Source organism: Scomber scombrus, chromosome 2 (genome assembly GCF_963691925.1).
Source record: "Scomber scombrus chromosome 2, fScoSco1.1, whole genome shotgun sequence".
Classification (NCBI taxonomy): Eukaryota; Metazoa; Chordata; class Actinopteri; order Scombriformes; family Scombridae; genus Scomber; species Scomber scombrus.
The window spans coordinates 5,253,130-5,269,807 of NC_084971.1; the positions used below are offsets into that span (position 1 = coordinate 5,253,130).

At 39.2% G+C, this 16,678-nt stretch overlaps 1 protein-coding gene across 2 annotated transcripts in view; it reads left to right on the forward strand.

Annotated features, from left to right (window-relative positions):
• The window catches only part of ppp1r12c (protein phosphatase 1, regulatory subunit 12C), a 110,549-nt gene that overhangs the window by 2,515 nt on the left and 91,356 nt on the right, over nucleotides 1–16,678 (forward strand). Inside the window, exons 4-20 of one of the 2 annotated variants that reach the window (XM_062428124.1) lie at nucleotides 154–272; nucleotides 591–750; nucleotides 896–1,040; nucleotides 1,148–1,222; nucleotides 1,315–1,394; nucleotides 2,573–2,685; nucleotides 2,790–2,857; nucleotides 3,716–3,846; nucleotides 4,015–4,102; nucleotides 4,619–4,736; nucleotides 7,250–7,365; nucleotides 8,456–8,508; nucleotides 8,889–8,928; nucleotides 9,276–9,380; nucleotides 9,784–9,834; nucleotides 10,522–10,572; nucleotides 11,513–12,826. In XM_062428124.1, the coding sequence (XP_062284108.1) occupies nucleotides 154–272; nucleotides 591–750; nucleotides 896–1,040; nucleotides 1,148–1,222; nucleotides 1,315–1,394; nucleotides 2,573–2,685; nucleotides 2,790–2,857; nucleotides 3,716–3,846; nucleotides 4,015–4,102; nucleotides 4,619–4,736; nucleotides 7,250–7,365; nucleotides 8,456–8,508; nucleotides 8,889–8,928; nucleotides 9,276–9,380; nucleotides 9,784–9,834; nucleotides 10,522–10,572; nucleotides 11,513–11,599 (1,600 nt within the window). In that variant the 3' untranslated portion in view covers nucleotides 11,600–12,826. Of the gene's footprint in view, nucleotides 1–153; nucleotides 273–590; nucleotides 751–895; nucleotides 1,041–1,147; nucleotides 1,223–1,314; nucleotides 1,395–2,572; nucleotides 2,686–2,789; nucleotides 2,858–3,715; nucleotides 3,847–4,014; nucleotides 4,103–4,618; nucleotides 4,737–7,249; nucleotides 7,366–8,455; nucleotides 8,509–8,888; nucleotides 8,929–9,275; nucleotides 9,381–9,783; nucleotides 9,848–10,521; nucleotides 10,573–11,512; nucleotides 12,827–16,678 lie in introns of those variants that run through there. The other variant, XM_062428125.1, reaches the window with a different exon arrangement.

Here is a 16,678-nt window from a genome sequence, read left to right on the forward strand (position 1 = left end):
TGAATAATGTCTTTTGGGCTTCCTTTGAAGGCACTGCAAACACAGATAATGTGATGTGATTTGGTGTTCTCTATTTAGAGTTGGGTGTCTTTGTGTAGACTTTGTTTCTGTTGTTAAGTGGATTTTCACTCTGTTTGTGTTTGTTTTTGTCAGTTTCCTTTTGCGGGATGGAGCATCTCTCTCTGCTGTGAACTGTGACGGTGACGTTCCTCTGGACATCGCTCTGGATGAGGCCACAGAGTCTCTTATTCAGGGCTACACTCACAGACAGGGTGAGCACTGTTCTTTGACCACCGCACACCCCTTTTAAAAGGATGCGTCATCATTTGTGCTTGATCATGGCCAAATTTTTATCACATTTCCATGTTTCTTTGTGGTTGACTTATGTGGTTGGCTATTTTTTATGACACATTGACTATCTTTTATGACACGTGTGTGTACAGTCATTCCCAGCTACGTACATTTCTTTTTATGTCTATACTGGAAAAAAATCTTAGCAATTAGTTAGTTATTAATGTCGCTCTGCCTTTTTTAAAATTGTGTTTCTGCTTCTTTTTTTAACTTCCCTTTAATTCTTTGCTTGTGTCCAGGTGTGGATTTGGAGGCAGCTAAGCGGCTGGAGGAGGAACACATCATGACAGACGCCCGGACCTGGCTGGCTGAGGGCCTACCTGCAGATGTACGACACCCCAGGACTGGAGCCACCCCGCTGCATGTGGCTGCAGCCAAAGGCTACGTGGAGGCTCTAAAGTAACCATTTCTTGATATTTTTCAGAATTAATATATATGATGTACTTGAATCTTCTTCATTTTCTTTTTCAGAGTGTCTCCACCTCATTATTTTGCCCTTCACTGTCTCACACACTTCTCTCGCTCTGCTCTCTCACGTGTCCAGGATATTGTGTCAATGCGGGCTGGACGTCTCGGCTACGGACTTTGATGGCTGGACGCCTCTTCATGCAGCATCACACTGGGGTCAGGGGGAGGCCTGTCACATTCTGGCTGAAAAGCTGTGCAATATGGAGGCCCGCAGCAACGCGGTAAGGCCCACAAAATCATGATAAGTCTTCTCATTACAGCCTCACATTCAGACAGGATGTTACATTTCCTTTTTGGTCATGTTATTTTTAAAACATGAACTCTGCAGGGTCAGACTCCGTTTGATGTTGCTGATGAAAGCGTGGAGGAGCTCCTGGAGGATTTATCACAGAAACAAGCCAATGTGAGAAAGTGTTTATCTTTACTCAGTGAGTTCAAGTGATTTTAGCTTAGATCTAGTGTGTTGATCACTTACAGCTGTATCTGTCTCTGCAGTGGCGTAATGAACAGTCTATACTGGAAAGGCAAAACCAACAGGGCTCCAATGCTGCAAACGCACAAAACAAACGGCGGAGGTGAGTGTCCACCTATGATCTATCTGTGCTGTATCAGCACTTTTAAAAGAAATAGTCCTTCCTGTGAAAATCAAGGGCCAATTTATCCTCTGGAACATGCCAGTAACACTTCTATATATGACCTAAAGGAACAGAGTTTGGACAGATTCTACTACTACCACTACCACCACCACCACCACTACTACTACTACCACTACCACTACCACCACCACTACCACCACCACTACCACTACTACTATTACCACTACCACTACTACTATTACCAGTACCACCACTACTACTATTACCACTACCACCACTACTACTATTACCACTATTACCACTACCACCACTACTACTATTACCACTACCACCACTACTACTACTACCACTACCACCACTACTACTATTACCACTACCACCACTACTACTACCACCACCACCACCACTACTACTATTACCATTACTACTATTACCACTACCACTATTACCACTACCACCACTACTACTATTACCACTACCACTACTACTATTACCACTACCACCACTACTACTATTACCACTACTGCTATTACCACTACCACCACTACCACTACCACTATTACCACTAACACCACTACTACTATTACCACTACCACCACTACCACTACTACTATTACCACTACCACCACTACTATTACCACTACCACTACCACCACTACCACTATTACCACTACCACTATTACCACTACTTCCACTACTACTATTACCACTACCTCCACTATTACCACTACCTCCACTATTACTATAACCACTACCTCCACTACTACTATTACCACTACCTCCACTATTACTATTACTATTACCACTACCACCACTACTACTACTACTACTACTACTACTACCACCACTATGTTTATTTGTATAGCACGTTTCAACAAGGCAATTAAAAGTGCTTTACATAAAACATAGAAGGCATCAAGACTAAATGTAAAAGCATAATTAAACGTATAACACAATTAAATAAATAGTTGTATGCATAATGTAATGCATATGCATATAATAGAAAATACAAAAAACAAGTTAAATAGAATAAGTTAAAACAGGAGAATACAAGTTACAGTGCTGTGTAAGACATTAATCAAAAGCCTCACATTTAAAAATAAAACACAAAGGGTGCAATGTAATCAACTCGCCTGTCCTGTTTTAACACCTCCCAGGAGCTCCGTGTGCAGGATGAGCAGTAAAGACAAGATGAACGTGCAGGACCAGTCTAAAGAGAGGGGTATATCAGGAGGCTTGGAGCTCAGCGAGGAGAAAGAGAGCAGCCCAGGTAAACCAGCTGCTGCATGTGATAAGTTGACCTCGAGCAGTGCATTGTCTGTAAATACGTGTGATTGTGCTCATTCTTGAAGCCACTTGTTCTCTATTCCCCAGAAAGCTCCAACGTGTCCAGTCCAGACACTGAGAGTGTGACAACGTCCACTGTCAGCCCTGCTGACAAGGTAAGAATCACAAAGCACTAATGTTTCACACAGCAGCTTCCTGTTGCTCCAGTCCTGTTGGTGACATCACAACTTACTTGAAAAAATGTGAGATGGGATTTTCCACTGTGTATTTGATAAAGACAGAACTAAAGAAGATACAAAAAGATCATTTGTGGATATGAAGGGAACATATTCTCAATTTCCATGCATATTCTACACATTTAAAGAAATATGTGATTGAAAACAATATAAAAATGAGCAAATCTTTAAAGAGTATCTTTCAGAATGTACTTATTTAACATATGTACAAATTCAGAAACAGCAATTATGTAAGAAATATACATAATAAGGGAGTACATAGATGTAGGTGGGAAGACTTAAAAAACAAAATTGACACACAAAAAGAAACAGTAACCACAACAGTGAGTTAGTGAGAGAGAGAGAGAAAAGACCAAATATAGGGGCAGGGAGGTGGTACAGAATATAACAACAGAGATCATAAACAATCTGTTTAAGCTTCTAATAAAGTTCCAGAGACTATCAGATACACCAGGAATAACAACATCAACATCACATCTCAGCTTGTTGGGAACACTTTTCAAATCAGTTCCTTTAATCCAAGAGTATCAGTTCACATAACCTCAACACACCCAGCATTTCATCAGAGGTTTAAAACACACCTCTGATGTGTCGAAACTTCACACGTGTAGGCTTTTAGGATTAAAGCCTGTCAACCAAAAAAAAAAAAAGTCTTAATTTCAACAGTGTGCTAGTCATGCTTCTCCACTGGGATGACAAATCCTAATTTAATTGGTCACAGTTGATTACAGTTGGGCTTTTTTTCTTTCTCCCCCCCTTGTCTCACACGTGGTTCAGACACCAGAGGAGAAAGATGAAGAGGAGAAGGAGCAGGACAAGGCCAACCGCACCGCCAGAGTCCAGCCCACTCCTCAGACGAGGGACGCCAACGCCGAGAGTCCCAACACCCCCAGCACTGACCGCCGCAAGTAAGAGACACAAACACAAAATATATAAATAAATAATTTTGTCCTGTGTCTGTGTGGCTCAGGACAAAAATCACTTATGCTTGATTTTTAAGGATTTCTTTTCAACCATGATGTGGACTTGAGTTCTAATTTGCGGTGTCTGTTTGGTTGGACGTTTTGTCTCTTCAGGTTTCAGGCTCCAGTCAGAGACGAGGAGTCGGAGTCTCAGAGGAAAGCTCGTTCTCGACTGCTGCGTCAGTCTCGCCGCTCCACGCAGGTGCGAGTCACAGAGGACGCATCTTTAAAGTTTTCATTTGTTTTCTGTTTTTTCTATTCATTATCAGACACGTGGAGTCATTAACTGTAAATCCTTTTTCAGTGTCTGACTACATCTTCAAAATTTTCACTTTGCCGCACACTTCTTCTTTTGTTATCAGAAGCTGTATTGACTCAGACTGATTCTCTCACACATCGTTGCAAAAAACACACACCGCTCTCTTATCTGCTGAGATGCTCACTCAGCTGCTATAACAATCTCACTAATGCGTCTAAACGCTATAAATATTCTGTGGATGATTAAACAGTTTGGGCGCCGACCTGCCTGAACACAGCAGCAGAATAAAGTGAATCATGTGAAGGTTTAAATGTGATTAAGCTGATTATGGCAGGACTGAATTGAGTTTAACACACGTACTGCATCAGCACCTTTACTTAATCTTTTCATTCAATGATAGAAACCAAGAAACAGTTGTCAACGCCTCTGAGTGTTTGTGTTTTTGCTTTCTTTCGGCAGGGCGTGACTCTGACAGACCTGAAGGAAGCAGAGAAGACCGTGCCCAAAGCTGCTGATCCTCCAGCTCGCAACATCCAGCCCGTCAGCCCCATCATCACCCTGACGCCCGCTGAAAGAGGTGAGCGAGGGTCGTGCTTATAGTCCAAAATTCACTCTCCACCAGTTTTATTTTACCGGTTAGATTGATTTTTATAGACAGGTGTCTGAAAATGTCTTCTTATCAATCAAGTGGCAGAAACAGTCACACAGGCTGATATCATCTACTGATTTTTGGCATAAGGTGTATCAGAATTGGCCGATAGTATCAAAAAATTGAAGTAGAGAAATACCAACAAATTATTTAAGGTAACTGTGGTCGACATTATCCTTCAGAGATTTCTAACAAATGCATTTTCAAACCATAAAATGTGTCACTCAGTTCATATCCTAACTCTTTAATAACTGTGTTTAAGGGGAAAAAAACAACAGAACTATTAACTGATATGTTATTCGACTCTCAAATATTGATTTTGATGTCATCTGTCAGGCTTTGTTTACCAGTAACACACTCTGTGGTTAGAGACTTCTGTTTACTGTAAGACGAAACCTCTTTTAAAAACACCATGTACAGGGTGGAGTCCTCTGTGCAGCTTTGAAAGGAAATGAGGGTTTCTCACATCGAAGGGGCCATCGGAAGATGTTGGGCGCATCCATCGTCTGACCTCTTTATCGTGGTCATGGTGGAAGTGCCCCCCCCCCCCCCCACACACACACACACACACACACACACACACACACACACAGAGAGACTCCACCCTTGTTTGCGGAAATGGAACTAAAGCATTTATCCCTCTTATATACAGTACTGTACATCTGTTGTAAGGAGGCTTTCAGAAATAAACTCATGAATAGTTTTTATTCATAAATTCAGTAAACAGATAAAAAATGAAATTAATATTCAGTGTGAGCAGCTTTTTTTTTCTTTTTTTAAAAAACTTTTTAACATTTAACATTTTTTCAACATTTTGTACAGACAGAATAAAAGGAGCATTAATGCAATGGATAAGCACATCAATAGAAATTACACTATGGAAAAAAATTAAGTGTGGTTGCATACAGTGTGTTAAAGTATAAAGATAAGTATAGAAAATCATGGGGGTGTGAGTGATACATCGGACTTGCTAAAGCAATAACATCATTGTTTATCTTAACCAGAATATATCAAATGCAAGACAAGTTATCACCTCTTTATCGTTCACAACTGGCTTAAAATCTGGATCATGGGTTGGTTAAGATTCGGATTTCTTTCTGGATGTTGAGTTGTTTGGCTAAGCCAAACCAGGCAACAATAGAAAATCTAACCCACTGACTCTGGATATCATATTGTTTAGCAGCCATTGGGCATCCTAACAAACTCTGTAAAGGCCCATCTTTACACTGATGTGTTATCTCCAGAGATTGCTCCATTTTGCAGGTGTGAGCAGCTTTACCTTTTAAAACCGCAGCAGTTCTCCTCAGTACACCTGCACATGGGTTTTTAGGTACTTGACAGGTGCTGCAGGTTGTTCCTGCATTTTGGAGCAATTGCCACACTTCTTCTGTAGATTTCAGCTTCTCAGCTGTCTGACGCCATGATGTTGGCCTCAATGTCATTAGGCCTGTCACAATAATTATCGACTCATCGTACAATAATGTAATTATCAACATCATCTTGTCTATATATGGACTTATCGTATGATACATGGACATGACCTTTGACCACAATATTGCCACACTTCACATTAGCAGCTAAGAGGCTATACATGTCACATTGGTTAATCAAGTAGTGTCCTCCATTCCTCACTGTGCACAACCTGACTGGAGACTGCAGAAGAATTAAAGGTAAATAACTTTGTGCCCAACCATAATATTGTTTATCGCGATTAATCTGAGACAATATATCATCCAACAAAAGTAGTTATCGTGTAAGACCTAATCGTCAGGCTGCAGAATACATTTCTGACAGTCTGTCTTGGTGTAGCATTATCAAATCAAACTTTATTTATATAGCAGCTTTCAAAGTACTTCACAGTTGATTGACAAGCTGATAATAAAACACTGTAGACAGAGGACGACAAAGAAAAAGAACAAAAACACTGTACTAAAAAATTTAACAAAATAAAATTATAAGAAAAAGTTACTAGGTAACTAGGTAAAAATAGATTTAGAAAAACACATTTTGGATAAGAATGGAAACATCTCAAGTGCCTAAAACCTTTGCACAGGACTGTCTGATCAACAGCATGTTGAGATCATTGAGCGTGTTAACTCAGTGATTTGTCTTCCTCCAAACACAGCTGCTTCTCGATATGTGAGCCAGCAGCAGTTTTCTTTTCAGAGTCAAAAAACAGTAGCTCGTTCAGGTTAACTGAACTCACTGATCAAGTCTCAGCTTGCAGTCATCTGCAGCACAGACTGAGACTAAAAGATAAGACGTTTTCCTTTATCACACACTGTTGCGTTTTGATTGTTTCTCAGCTACAGCCTCACTGAAGCTTGTTATAGTTTTATCTGTTTGTCATGTTTGTCATATGTTCTCCATATGAGCAGCACGAGCCTCTGCACGCTCAGACCTCAGCAGCGTTTTCTTTTCTTCTTCTTCTTGTGTGTCAGATACAGACGCGGTGAAGCAGGTGGAGCAGGAGGGAGAGAAGCGCCTGGGAGTGAAGGACAAGAGGAGAGCGAGGAGGGAGAGACGCTCCACTGGCATCGTCCAGCAGGGCGGAGAGGTGAGAAAGCACCTCGCATCATCATCATCACAGACAGCAGAGAGCTCAGTGCCAGTCAGAGAAGGAGATTTTTAGCTTTTTAATTTTAATAGTGTCATGGAAACAAAGGATGGAGAAACCAGTACTTCTTTGTCATGATGTAACAGATATTATGACTGATAATGAGTGAACCTTGACAGCAGGGGAATATGACTATGATGACTGGTGCTGTTACTGAAGTGTTTGCAAGAGTGGAATGCATTCACTTTAATGTAAAGTAAGTTTCTCACTGCAGTCTGTAGGTTATAGCTGGCACAGTTTACATTATAGATGATACTTTTTTTAAAAGGTAATTGGGTCAATGAAGTTTTTTGTGTGTGTGTGTGTGTGTGTGTTTAAAGGGGTTCATAAACGTATGAATAACTTGCACACATTCTTTTTTGTGGACCCAGCATAACATTTCTGTTTTTAATCCATTTTGATAGAATATATTAGAGGATTCTGGCAAAAATGTCTAAGTGGTGTAACGATAATAACTTTGTACCAAATAATTCAACTTCTCAATAAAACACCATATAGACTAGTTTGGCATGATCTAACATTATAACTTTTTATATTAAATAAAGGTAATGGAATACAATGATTAAATGTAATTATTAAATATTACATTTAATCTGTGGAACCATTTACATTTTTTTAAAAGAAGGATGTAATTATATGTATATGTGCACTTAAATACACTGTAGGTGGAAACAATATTTATTATTTATCATTCTTCTGTGGCTACACCATTTGACATTTTCAGGAGCATTCAGTCTTACTTTTGTTTTTTAAATGATGCAAATGTTATTTCAAATGACAAAACCAAAAAAATACCAAATGTACATTTTAACAAGCCTGATGCTAATTTTAAAACTATTTTTTTTAAAACATTTTTGAATAGCTCATCTTGCCAACCCTTATTTGTCACTGAACCAATTACACATAACAGCATTTCATGAGTGGTTTTGGCAGACATTTTAATTTCAACTTTAAAAATGCTCATTCAGAGAAACTTGACTTATAAAGTAACTGCTGTGTAGCTGAATAGGAACCTTTTTTTGTATTTCAGAATGAAGATGAGGATGCTCAATCAGACGATACAAACAGTAACAGCATTTCCAAGTGAGTGTTGCTTTTTGGATTCATTTTTCCTCTCTGTCATTTAATCATTTTCGACACTTTTAATGCACATAGAGGCTCGGTTGAAAGTCAGAAAATGAGCAAAGCTTTCCATTAAATCTTGATGTGTAATTAGTCAAGTTTGATGTTTGGTCTTCTTAAAATGTGTTTAAGTTTCTTACTGTAGAAAAACAGCAAGATTTGGGGGATCTGATGATGCCATGCGTCATGTTTCAAAGTTTTTGTGTGAGGGCTGGAGTGGGAAACAGATAAAAAATGTCTGGCTTCTTTGCTTGAGAAGAAAATGTTCTGCCACCAATAACAACAAAACCAAAAAAGGTAGTTTGATTTCCAGGACTGAAGTCTTTTGTGTGTCTCTGCAGTGAGAGTCAACTGGAAGTCTCGTCAGCTGACTACAGAACGGTACGTGTCCGACCCCTCCTCACACACATTCCTGAAAAACATAGCTGAGGGCTGAAAAGTGAATTATAGCTGAGATCTAGACAGACCAGGACAGGAATGATACCCAACAGGCTTTCAAAAGATGTGAACAGTATACCACCACCACCTCCACCTCCACCTCCCCCTCCTCAGCAGGCTATAACATCATACTTCAAACCTGCACACATGAAGCTTCTCTCTCCAGCAGACTCTCCTCACTGACTGACTGTCTCTCTTCTCTCTCTCTCTTTCTCTTTCTCTTTCTCTTTCTCTCTCTCTGTCTTTCTCTTTCTCTCTCTCTCTCTCTGTCTCTCTCTCTCTTTGTGTAGCTGTACTTAAAGGTAGCGCAGGATAACTTGGCCCTGAAGGAAAAGCTGCAGGAGATGGAGCTGCTGCTCAGCCAGAACAAAGTGGAGCTGGAAAGACTCCGACAGGTTGGGCAGGTTTGCTGATGTGTCTGACCTTTGAGAGAGTGTGTGTGTGTGTGTGTGTGTGTGTGTGTGTGTACGTGTCATTATGCACAGAGGGATGCTATGTGGGCGAGTCAGCCATAACAAATAGAGCATGTCAACATAAACAACAGCAAAAATCATCCATCCAACAGTTGTTTATGTTTGATTTTATGGAAGTCTTGATTTCTTTATTTGGAATTGTCTGTCAGAAACTTAATTTATAGATCAAATTTAAGAATTTAGGTTGATTTTTTTTTACTGACGGTTGAGAATGAGAATGGCTGTAATGTTTTGAGAGTGGTGGATGTCTTTTTTTGAAATGTACTTTTTCCTTCAGTGCCTGTTGCAGTTGTCACATGTGTATTTCTGCTTCTCTCCGTCACAGAGTCAAGAGAGCAGCTCAGACAGACCGGCCCTGCTGGAGCTGGAGAGATTTGTAAGTCTGCTTTGTGATAATATCAGGAACACATCTCAGTTCACAAGCAAGAACATGTAAAAGTCTTTTTTTGTTTGTTTGCTGTTTTTTGTTTATTTTTAACGCCTCTGCGCCACCAAACGGCTGTGGACGGAGGAGGTGTTATTTCTGGTTTGTCCGCCCGTCCCGTTCTCATGAACACGATATCTCCGGCCTTGAGGGAATTTTTTCAAATTTGGCTCAAACGTCCACTTGGGCACAAAAAGGAACTGATCAGAATTTGGTGGTCAAAGGTCACAAAACACATTGTTGGCTGTAAATCAAGAATTCCTACATGAATTATGAAAAATGTCTAATAGGATGGTAACATTTTATATCCAATCAGTCTCTAAGTAAAGACAGCATGTTTGTCATCACTGGGATCATACAGGTCAAACATAACTTCTATATCGCTAGATTTACTTAATACCTCTTTATTCAATTCCTCCAAAGTGAGTGCGGACAGATATGATGTAAACTGCAACTTGACTTGATCGGTGGAGGCGTACAACCACACAGTGTAATTTATAATTTGAATCAAACAGTGCTTTTATTTCCTGTTGTGCAAAGATAATAAAATGTAAGACCAGAAATCTCTGGTCTGAAACATTAGAAGTTATGAAATCAGATGATTGCTCTTATGATGTTAACACTTTTTTTTTCCCACAGGAGAAGTTGGCCCTCCAGAGGAAAGCAGTGGAACTGGAGGATGAGCTGAAGGTACATATGTTCACTTCAACAATGATGACCACTGTACTGAGTATAGAAATAATTTGATGCTCCAATCCCATAAAATTTACATCAAATTCAGCTTTTGCATAAATATTGCAACTTTCACATGTTTCACTCTCAACATGTGAAAGTTGAGAGTGAAACATTTTATTATAGGTTGTTAAGCAGGTGTTCCTCCTCAGATCCACATATAAACAAATCAGACATCAGTTTACAGCTATTTAGGAACAATCACATAAATATGAAATACATTTTTTAAGTTTCCCTTGGAACCCAAATCACTACATCTAATTCCACACCCCAACCCAACAGTGTAAATCACCAAAGTGCTACTAGAGATCACTGTATCTGATGTTTAACCTAAAGCTACATCAGTGTTTTAAAGTCATCATTTTAAGGTGTCACTTCAGCCTCACTTCATTTTTGATAATGAGTGTGTCACCTGAGGCCATAAGTCCCATGATAAAAAGACAAATTAATAATCAAAGTTGCAACTGATTATAGAAGATCTGAATTTGCATGTACTAGTTCACATATCAGTAATAACCAAACACACACCGGCGCCTCACATCAGCCGTTCAATAAAATAAACCCCAATCTCCAGTTTTAACTCTCACAACCACCAACTCTGTAATTATATAACCATTTCGACAGGAACTTATTAATCTATCATACATCTCATACGACGTGACCGTAGCATTAGCACCTACTCTATTTTGAACATCAACTTCCTGTTTCACTGAAATCGAAATGTTTTAAACCACAGCTGAGCTAGTGAGATGCTACATGACCCAGCAGCAACACCTATCAGGTTTAAAAATGACTTCAACATGAGCACTTCCCTAACAGCTCAAGAGAGATCTACAGAGAAGGCATCATTACTGTTATTTTTTGACATCAATGTGTCCTGTGTTTTTTTTCTCTGAAGGTTCTGGGAGACCTGAAAGCAGACAACCAGAGGCTCAAAGACGAGAACGCTGCCCTCATCCGAGTCATCAGCAAACTGTCAAGATGAACGTTAAAAAACAACAAAAAATACCTTGGTGGATAAAAAAAAAAAAGTATTACAGGATTCTTCTTTAGTCCAACTCAGAAGACGCAAACCAGGAACAGAGACAATGACACAAACAGCACATTCAAACAGTTAACTGGAAACAATGTATAGATTTCAGGGTTATTATCAGCCTGTGTTTGGGCCTTTATGTTTTGGCAGATCTACTGTATAACAAGCTGAACTGCACCTCCTTGTGGACTGACGGGGGACGTTCCTGTTCACGTCCACTTTTTTTTATTCAGTTTTTATCGTCGTATTTTTTTAAAACTGGAATATTTTAATGTGCTTTGCTCCTGCGATACTTTGTATAAAATCTGTACTGAGAGATTTAAAGCCATGCACAGCGGGAGCTCACAGGAATGTTTTAGAAACGCTTTCGTTGGTTACTATAAGAAAAGACAAAAAACAAACAAACAAACACAAAACCCTACTTTAATGTGCCAAAAAACCAGCCCCAGTTTTGCATGTGGTCTGGGGAGGGAGGGGGGAGGGGGGGTACTCCAAGTGGTCAGTGTTGTTTCTCAGGATGAGTCTGGGCCGATGCTTTTTTTTCTATTTTAGCTGACTACTGTAAAAGGTGGACCAAAATTTTGCATGCCCATCTCTCTCCCACTCCTCTGAATCTCTGAATGTGTATTTAATATACTGTATATATTTATGTACGGGGGGCCTTCTGTCCTGACACAGCCATGTGAAGGTGTAGTTGAGGGAGGGGGGGGGGTCTGTGTTGCAGTAAAGGACGCAGAGTTAAAGGGTGCTACTCGTGGATGTCAGGTGTAGTTCGTGTTCAGGTGGGACTGCTACAGAAAATACTTGTTACAGCTCTTTGAAGAGTGGGGGGGGAGGGGGTGTGTGGAGAAAAAAAAGCGCACGCTCTATGCTTTAGTACTGTAAGTGAGTAGTCATTTCACTTAAGTCTTTTGTGTTTTTTGACTGGACGCTTCTGATGAAAGCAACGACTCCCAAGCTAAGTATTCACCCTGTGACGGATGGCTGTTAGTGTTCAACAGACAGGCCAGAGGGGTCAACTTCTGAATGTTTACTCCAGTTTAAAGTTAAAAAAAACAAACATTGTGCATGTCAAATAGTATTTTTATGCTGTGCCTTTCCATATACATTTGTAAGTAATATTTCTATTTTGCTTTGGCGAACGTACACTGTTGAGTATAAAACAGTATGGGCATAAATCATTCAAGCTTGTGTTTCTTTCTTTTTACCTCACGTACAAGTTATTTGAGTATGTAGATGAGAAATATAGGTGGATCCAGCTGATGTCAACATATTGCATATACATCTATATATATATATATATATATATGGTGTTGGTGAATACACAGAGCAGCAAATAATGAGAATTCGCATATTAGCCCAAACATTTGTCACTGTTACAACCACAACAGTGTTCAGCTGTAAAACATCCAACTTACTACATGTCCTGGGGCCCGTTTCAGAAAGCAGGTTTAGTGAAAACTCTGAGTTAGTTAACCCTGAGATGAGGGAAACTCTGGTTTTTTCGGTTTCACAAAGTCAGTTCAGCTTAACTCTGAGTCAATTACCCTGGCAACATACTCCGTGAACCTAACCTGCTCCTTGGCAGGTTTTCTTCAACTAAGCCTGAGTTTATCTTCATTTTTAACTGAAGCCTGCAGACTGAAGGAGGTGTCAGACATTTCTTAAAGAGTTAGTTAATATTGAAGCACAAATACGAAGCACAAATCTCCGTCAGAGGGTGATCAGACCCCGCTGGGATGTTTTATCTCTGATGATGTTCTGTTTGAGTGTTTCCGTTTTTTTGTACAATCGATCATTTTATCTGAACAATATTCTCAGCCCTCGTATCGTCTGTACGACACATCGTGGACGTGCTCTCAGTTCAGAGCAAGTGTTGCACTATTTTTCTTTGCCAATGGCAGTTTTATATAACAACATCTGTGACGCTGAGCATGTTACCAAGGCAACCGTCTGTCAGGCTGTCAGACACGTAATATTTGAAAATTGATAGCCAAGTGGTTACTGCGCATGCGTCATAATGACTGTCTCTGGTTCGATTCCAGCGAGGACCTGTGATGCTTGCAGGTCCCCCCCCATCTCTCTCTCTCTCTCTCTCTCTCTCTCTCTCTCTCTCTCTCTCTCTCTCTCTCTCTCTCTCTCTCTCTCTCTCTCTCTCTCTCTCTCTCTCTCTCTCTCTCTCTCTCTCTCTGTTTCCTGTCAACCTCTATACCAGCTAATGTTAAATTAAGGTGAAAGTGCCCATACATAAATCTTTAAAAAAAAAAGAATAAAGAAATGTGACTCTTGCACTGAAACGTTTATACTTTGGTAGTGTTGTATGTATAAAGGCATTTAGGTGTTGCTTTCAAATATACAATATTAAATACTGGCAGAGTTGGGGTGGCTGAAGAATTGACTTTCTTTTTTGCTTAGAAGATTTCACTAACTACTGAAATATATCACATGTTGAATGTAGCCTCTGAATGCTGTTTAATGAGGGCAGGCTAAACAACTTCACAATTGCTTGTAATGAAATTATACCTGACTTGTTTGAACTAGCTTTTTATATTTCATATTCAGTTGCTGCCAAGTAGGCCTGTGTTTTGTACCTGTTGGGGTCTGCATGAATATTAAATGTACCACGCACAAACACATACACAGAATATAAATGTTGAATAAGTGGAACACTTGAGACAAAACTTTTTCCTTTTTTTTTTCATTAATACTCACACATTGACTCGGTTGGTAATTTTCTGCCACATCAGCTCATGTTCCTTTGCTGCTGCTACTGTATTGCTTTTTTTCTTAAGTATATACTCATCATCTGCATGCATTCTTTAATATTTCTAACTCCAATGGGGAGAAGTAGGAGGACTGAGCCCTTTGTTTCTCCTGTTGCCATGGTGAATCATGTTATCTGTGCTCCATTGATGAAGGCTTGTTATCTCCTCATGCATGAGCTTCACTCAGAGTTACTTTGACTCAGAGTTGATTGAACTAACTGTTATCACCTGTTCTGAAACCGAAAACTCTGAGTTTGACAGCTCAGAGTCAGTCAACCTAGAGTTAAGGTTTTAACTCAGAGTTAGTTAAACTTGCTTCCTGAAACAGGCCCCAGGTCACAACTCTTTAAAAACACCCTTCAAGTGCATCTGCTGTATAGATAGTTGTATTTTTGTATTTTTTAACTCCAATATGGATTTGACTCAAGTCAACATTCAACAAATTTCTATTAATGGCCTCATCTGGTGCATTCATATTGAAAAAAGCCAGATCCTGCAGTTATCATATATTAGAGTGCTGGTGGGCTGATCTTAATGTCATCAGTCATGAAACAGTCCACCACTGTTTCCTCAGCTGCTAAATAAACCATAGACATATGTCTATATGTTGTATGACATATATATGTCTATATGTCTATGAAATAAACCATAGACATATATATGTCTATATGTCGTATGACATATATATGTCTATATGTCTATGAAATAAACCATAGACATATGTATAATATGTCTATGAAAATAAACAATAGATATATATACGTATATGTCTATGAAATAAACATATATACGTAGGCCATACAGTCTATGGGCTATATATGTTTGAAATGCTACTCTCATGCTGTGTACAACACTGAACGTAGTTATTTTGCTGACAGAGCTATATACAGACTCTTACTGACTCTACAGCACCACCAGGTGGCGGAATTTATACAATGCTTCACTCATGAACGAACTGAAATGCAAATTAAACCAGCCAATGTAATAAATTGAGTAAAGCGGTGTATGAATTCCGCCACCAGGTGATGCTGTGTGGAGTCAGTAAGAAATGAACTATGAACGCGTCGAGAGAGAGAGAGAGAGAGAGAGAGAGAGAGAGAGAGAGAGAGTGTTGTACATAGCATGAGAGTAGCAGCTAGTTTATTTCCTCAGCTCTGCTAAATAAACCATAGACATATATGCGTATATATACGCATATGGTTCATGAAAATAAATAAACTGGTGGACTGGAAGATTGTGTTGTTTGTAAATTTGTTTGGCCACTGGTAAAAGTGTTTCGCCACTGGTAAATTTGCTATTAGGTCTCTGTGAAGTTTTGTGAAGTTTTGTAAACCTTAATATCAAGTGTTGTGTTAAACTGATGCTGAACATGGGCATGACATGGTTAATCACTGACTTGGGTAAAGTTAGAAAGAGATTGGCAGATTCGAACTTCAGTGATCAATAGCTCATAAACGAAACATTGTTAAAACATAAAAAATGTCTCTTTCCTATCGTAGTAAGGTAGACTATTGACTACAAACTCATTTTCGCCAAAACGAGTCGTCATCCAGGCTGCAGGAAATATATTGCCCTCTATGCGCTGCGGGCGGAGAAGCGAGCACTTAGGGACCGTCTACAAAGTGCAGTACCAAAGTAAAAAATATTCAATATCTCCACTTTTATTCACTGTAGTCTCACCAAATTCACTCCACACACCAACGGTCACCTGATAATCACACTACAACAGTTATTTCATAAAAAATCTTTTTGAATATTTTTGGGGAATTTTATTGTGAAAAATCGTCAATAGCGTTAATATTATACAGTGTAGGATGACCAAAATCATGCTACACAACAAGGGTCACCTAAAAATCATACTACAACATTTATTTTAGGAAAATTAGTTTTGATATAATTTTGGGGAGTTTTTATATTCAAAAATCTTCAATATTGTCAATGTTATACACTGTATACTCACCAAAATCATGCTACACAACAAGGGTCACCTGATAATCATACTACAAGACTTATTTCAGGGGGGGGAAAAATTGCATATTTTGGGGGAATTTTATTGTGAATAATCGTCAATAGCGTTAATATTATAAAGTGTAGGATGACCAAAATCATGATACACAACAAGGGTCACCTGATAATCATACTACAACAGTCATTTCAGAAAAATGTGTTTTTGTTTATTTTTGGGGAATTTTATTGTGAAAAATCGTCAATAGCGTTAATATTATACAGTGTAGGATGACCAAAATCATGCTACACAACAAGGGTC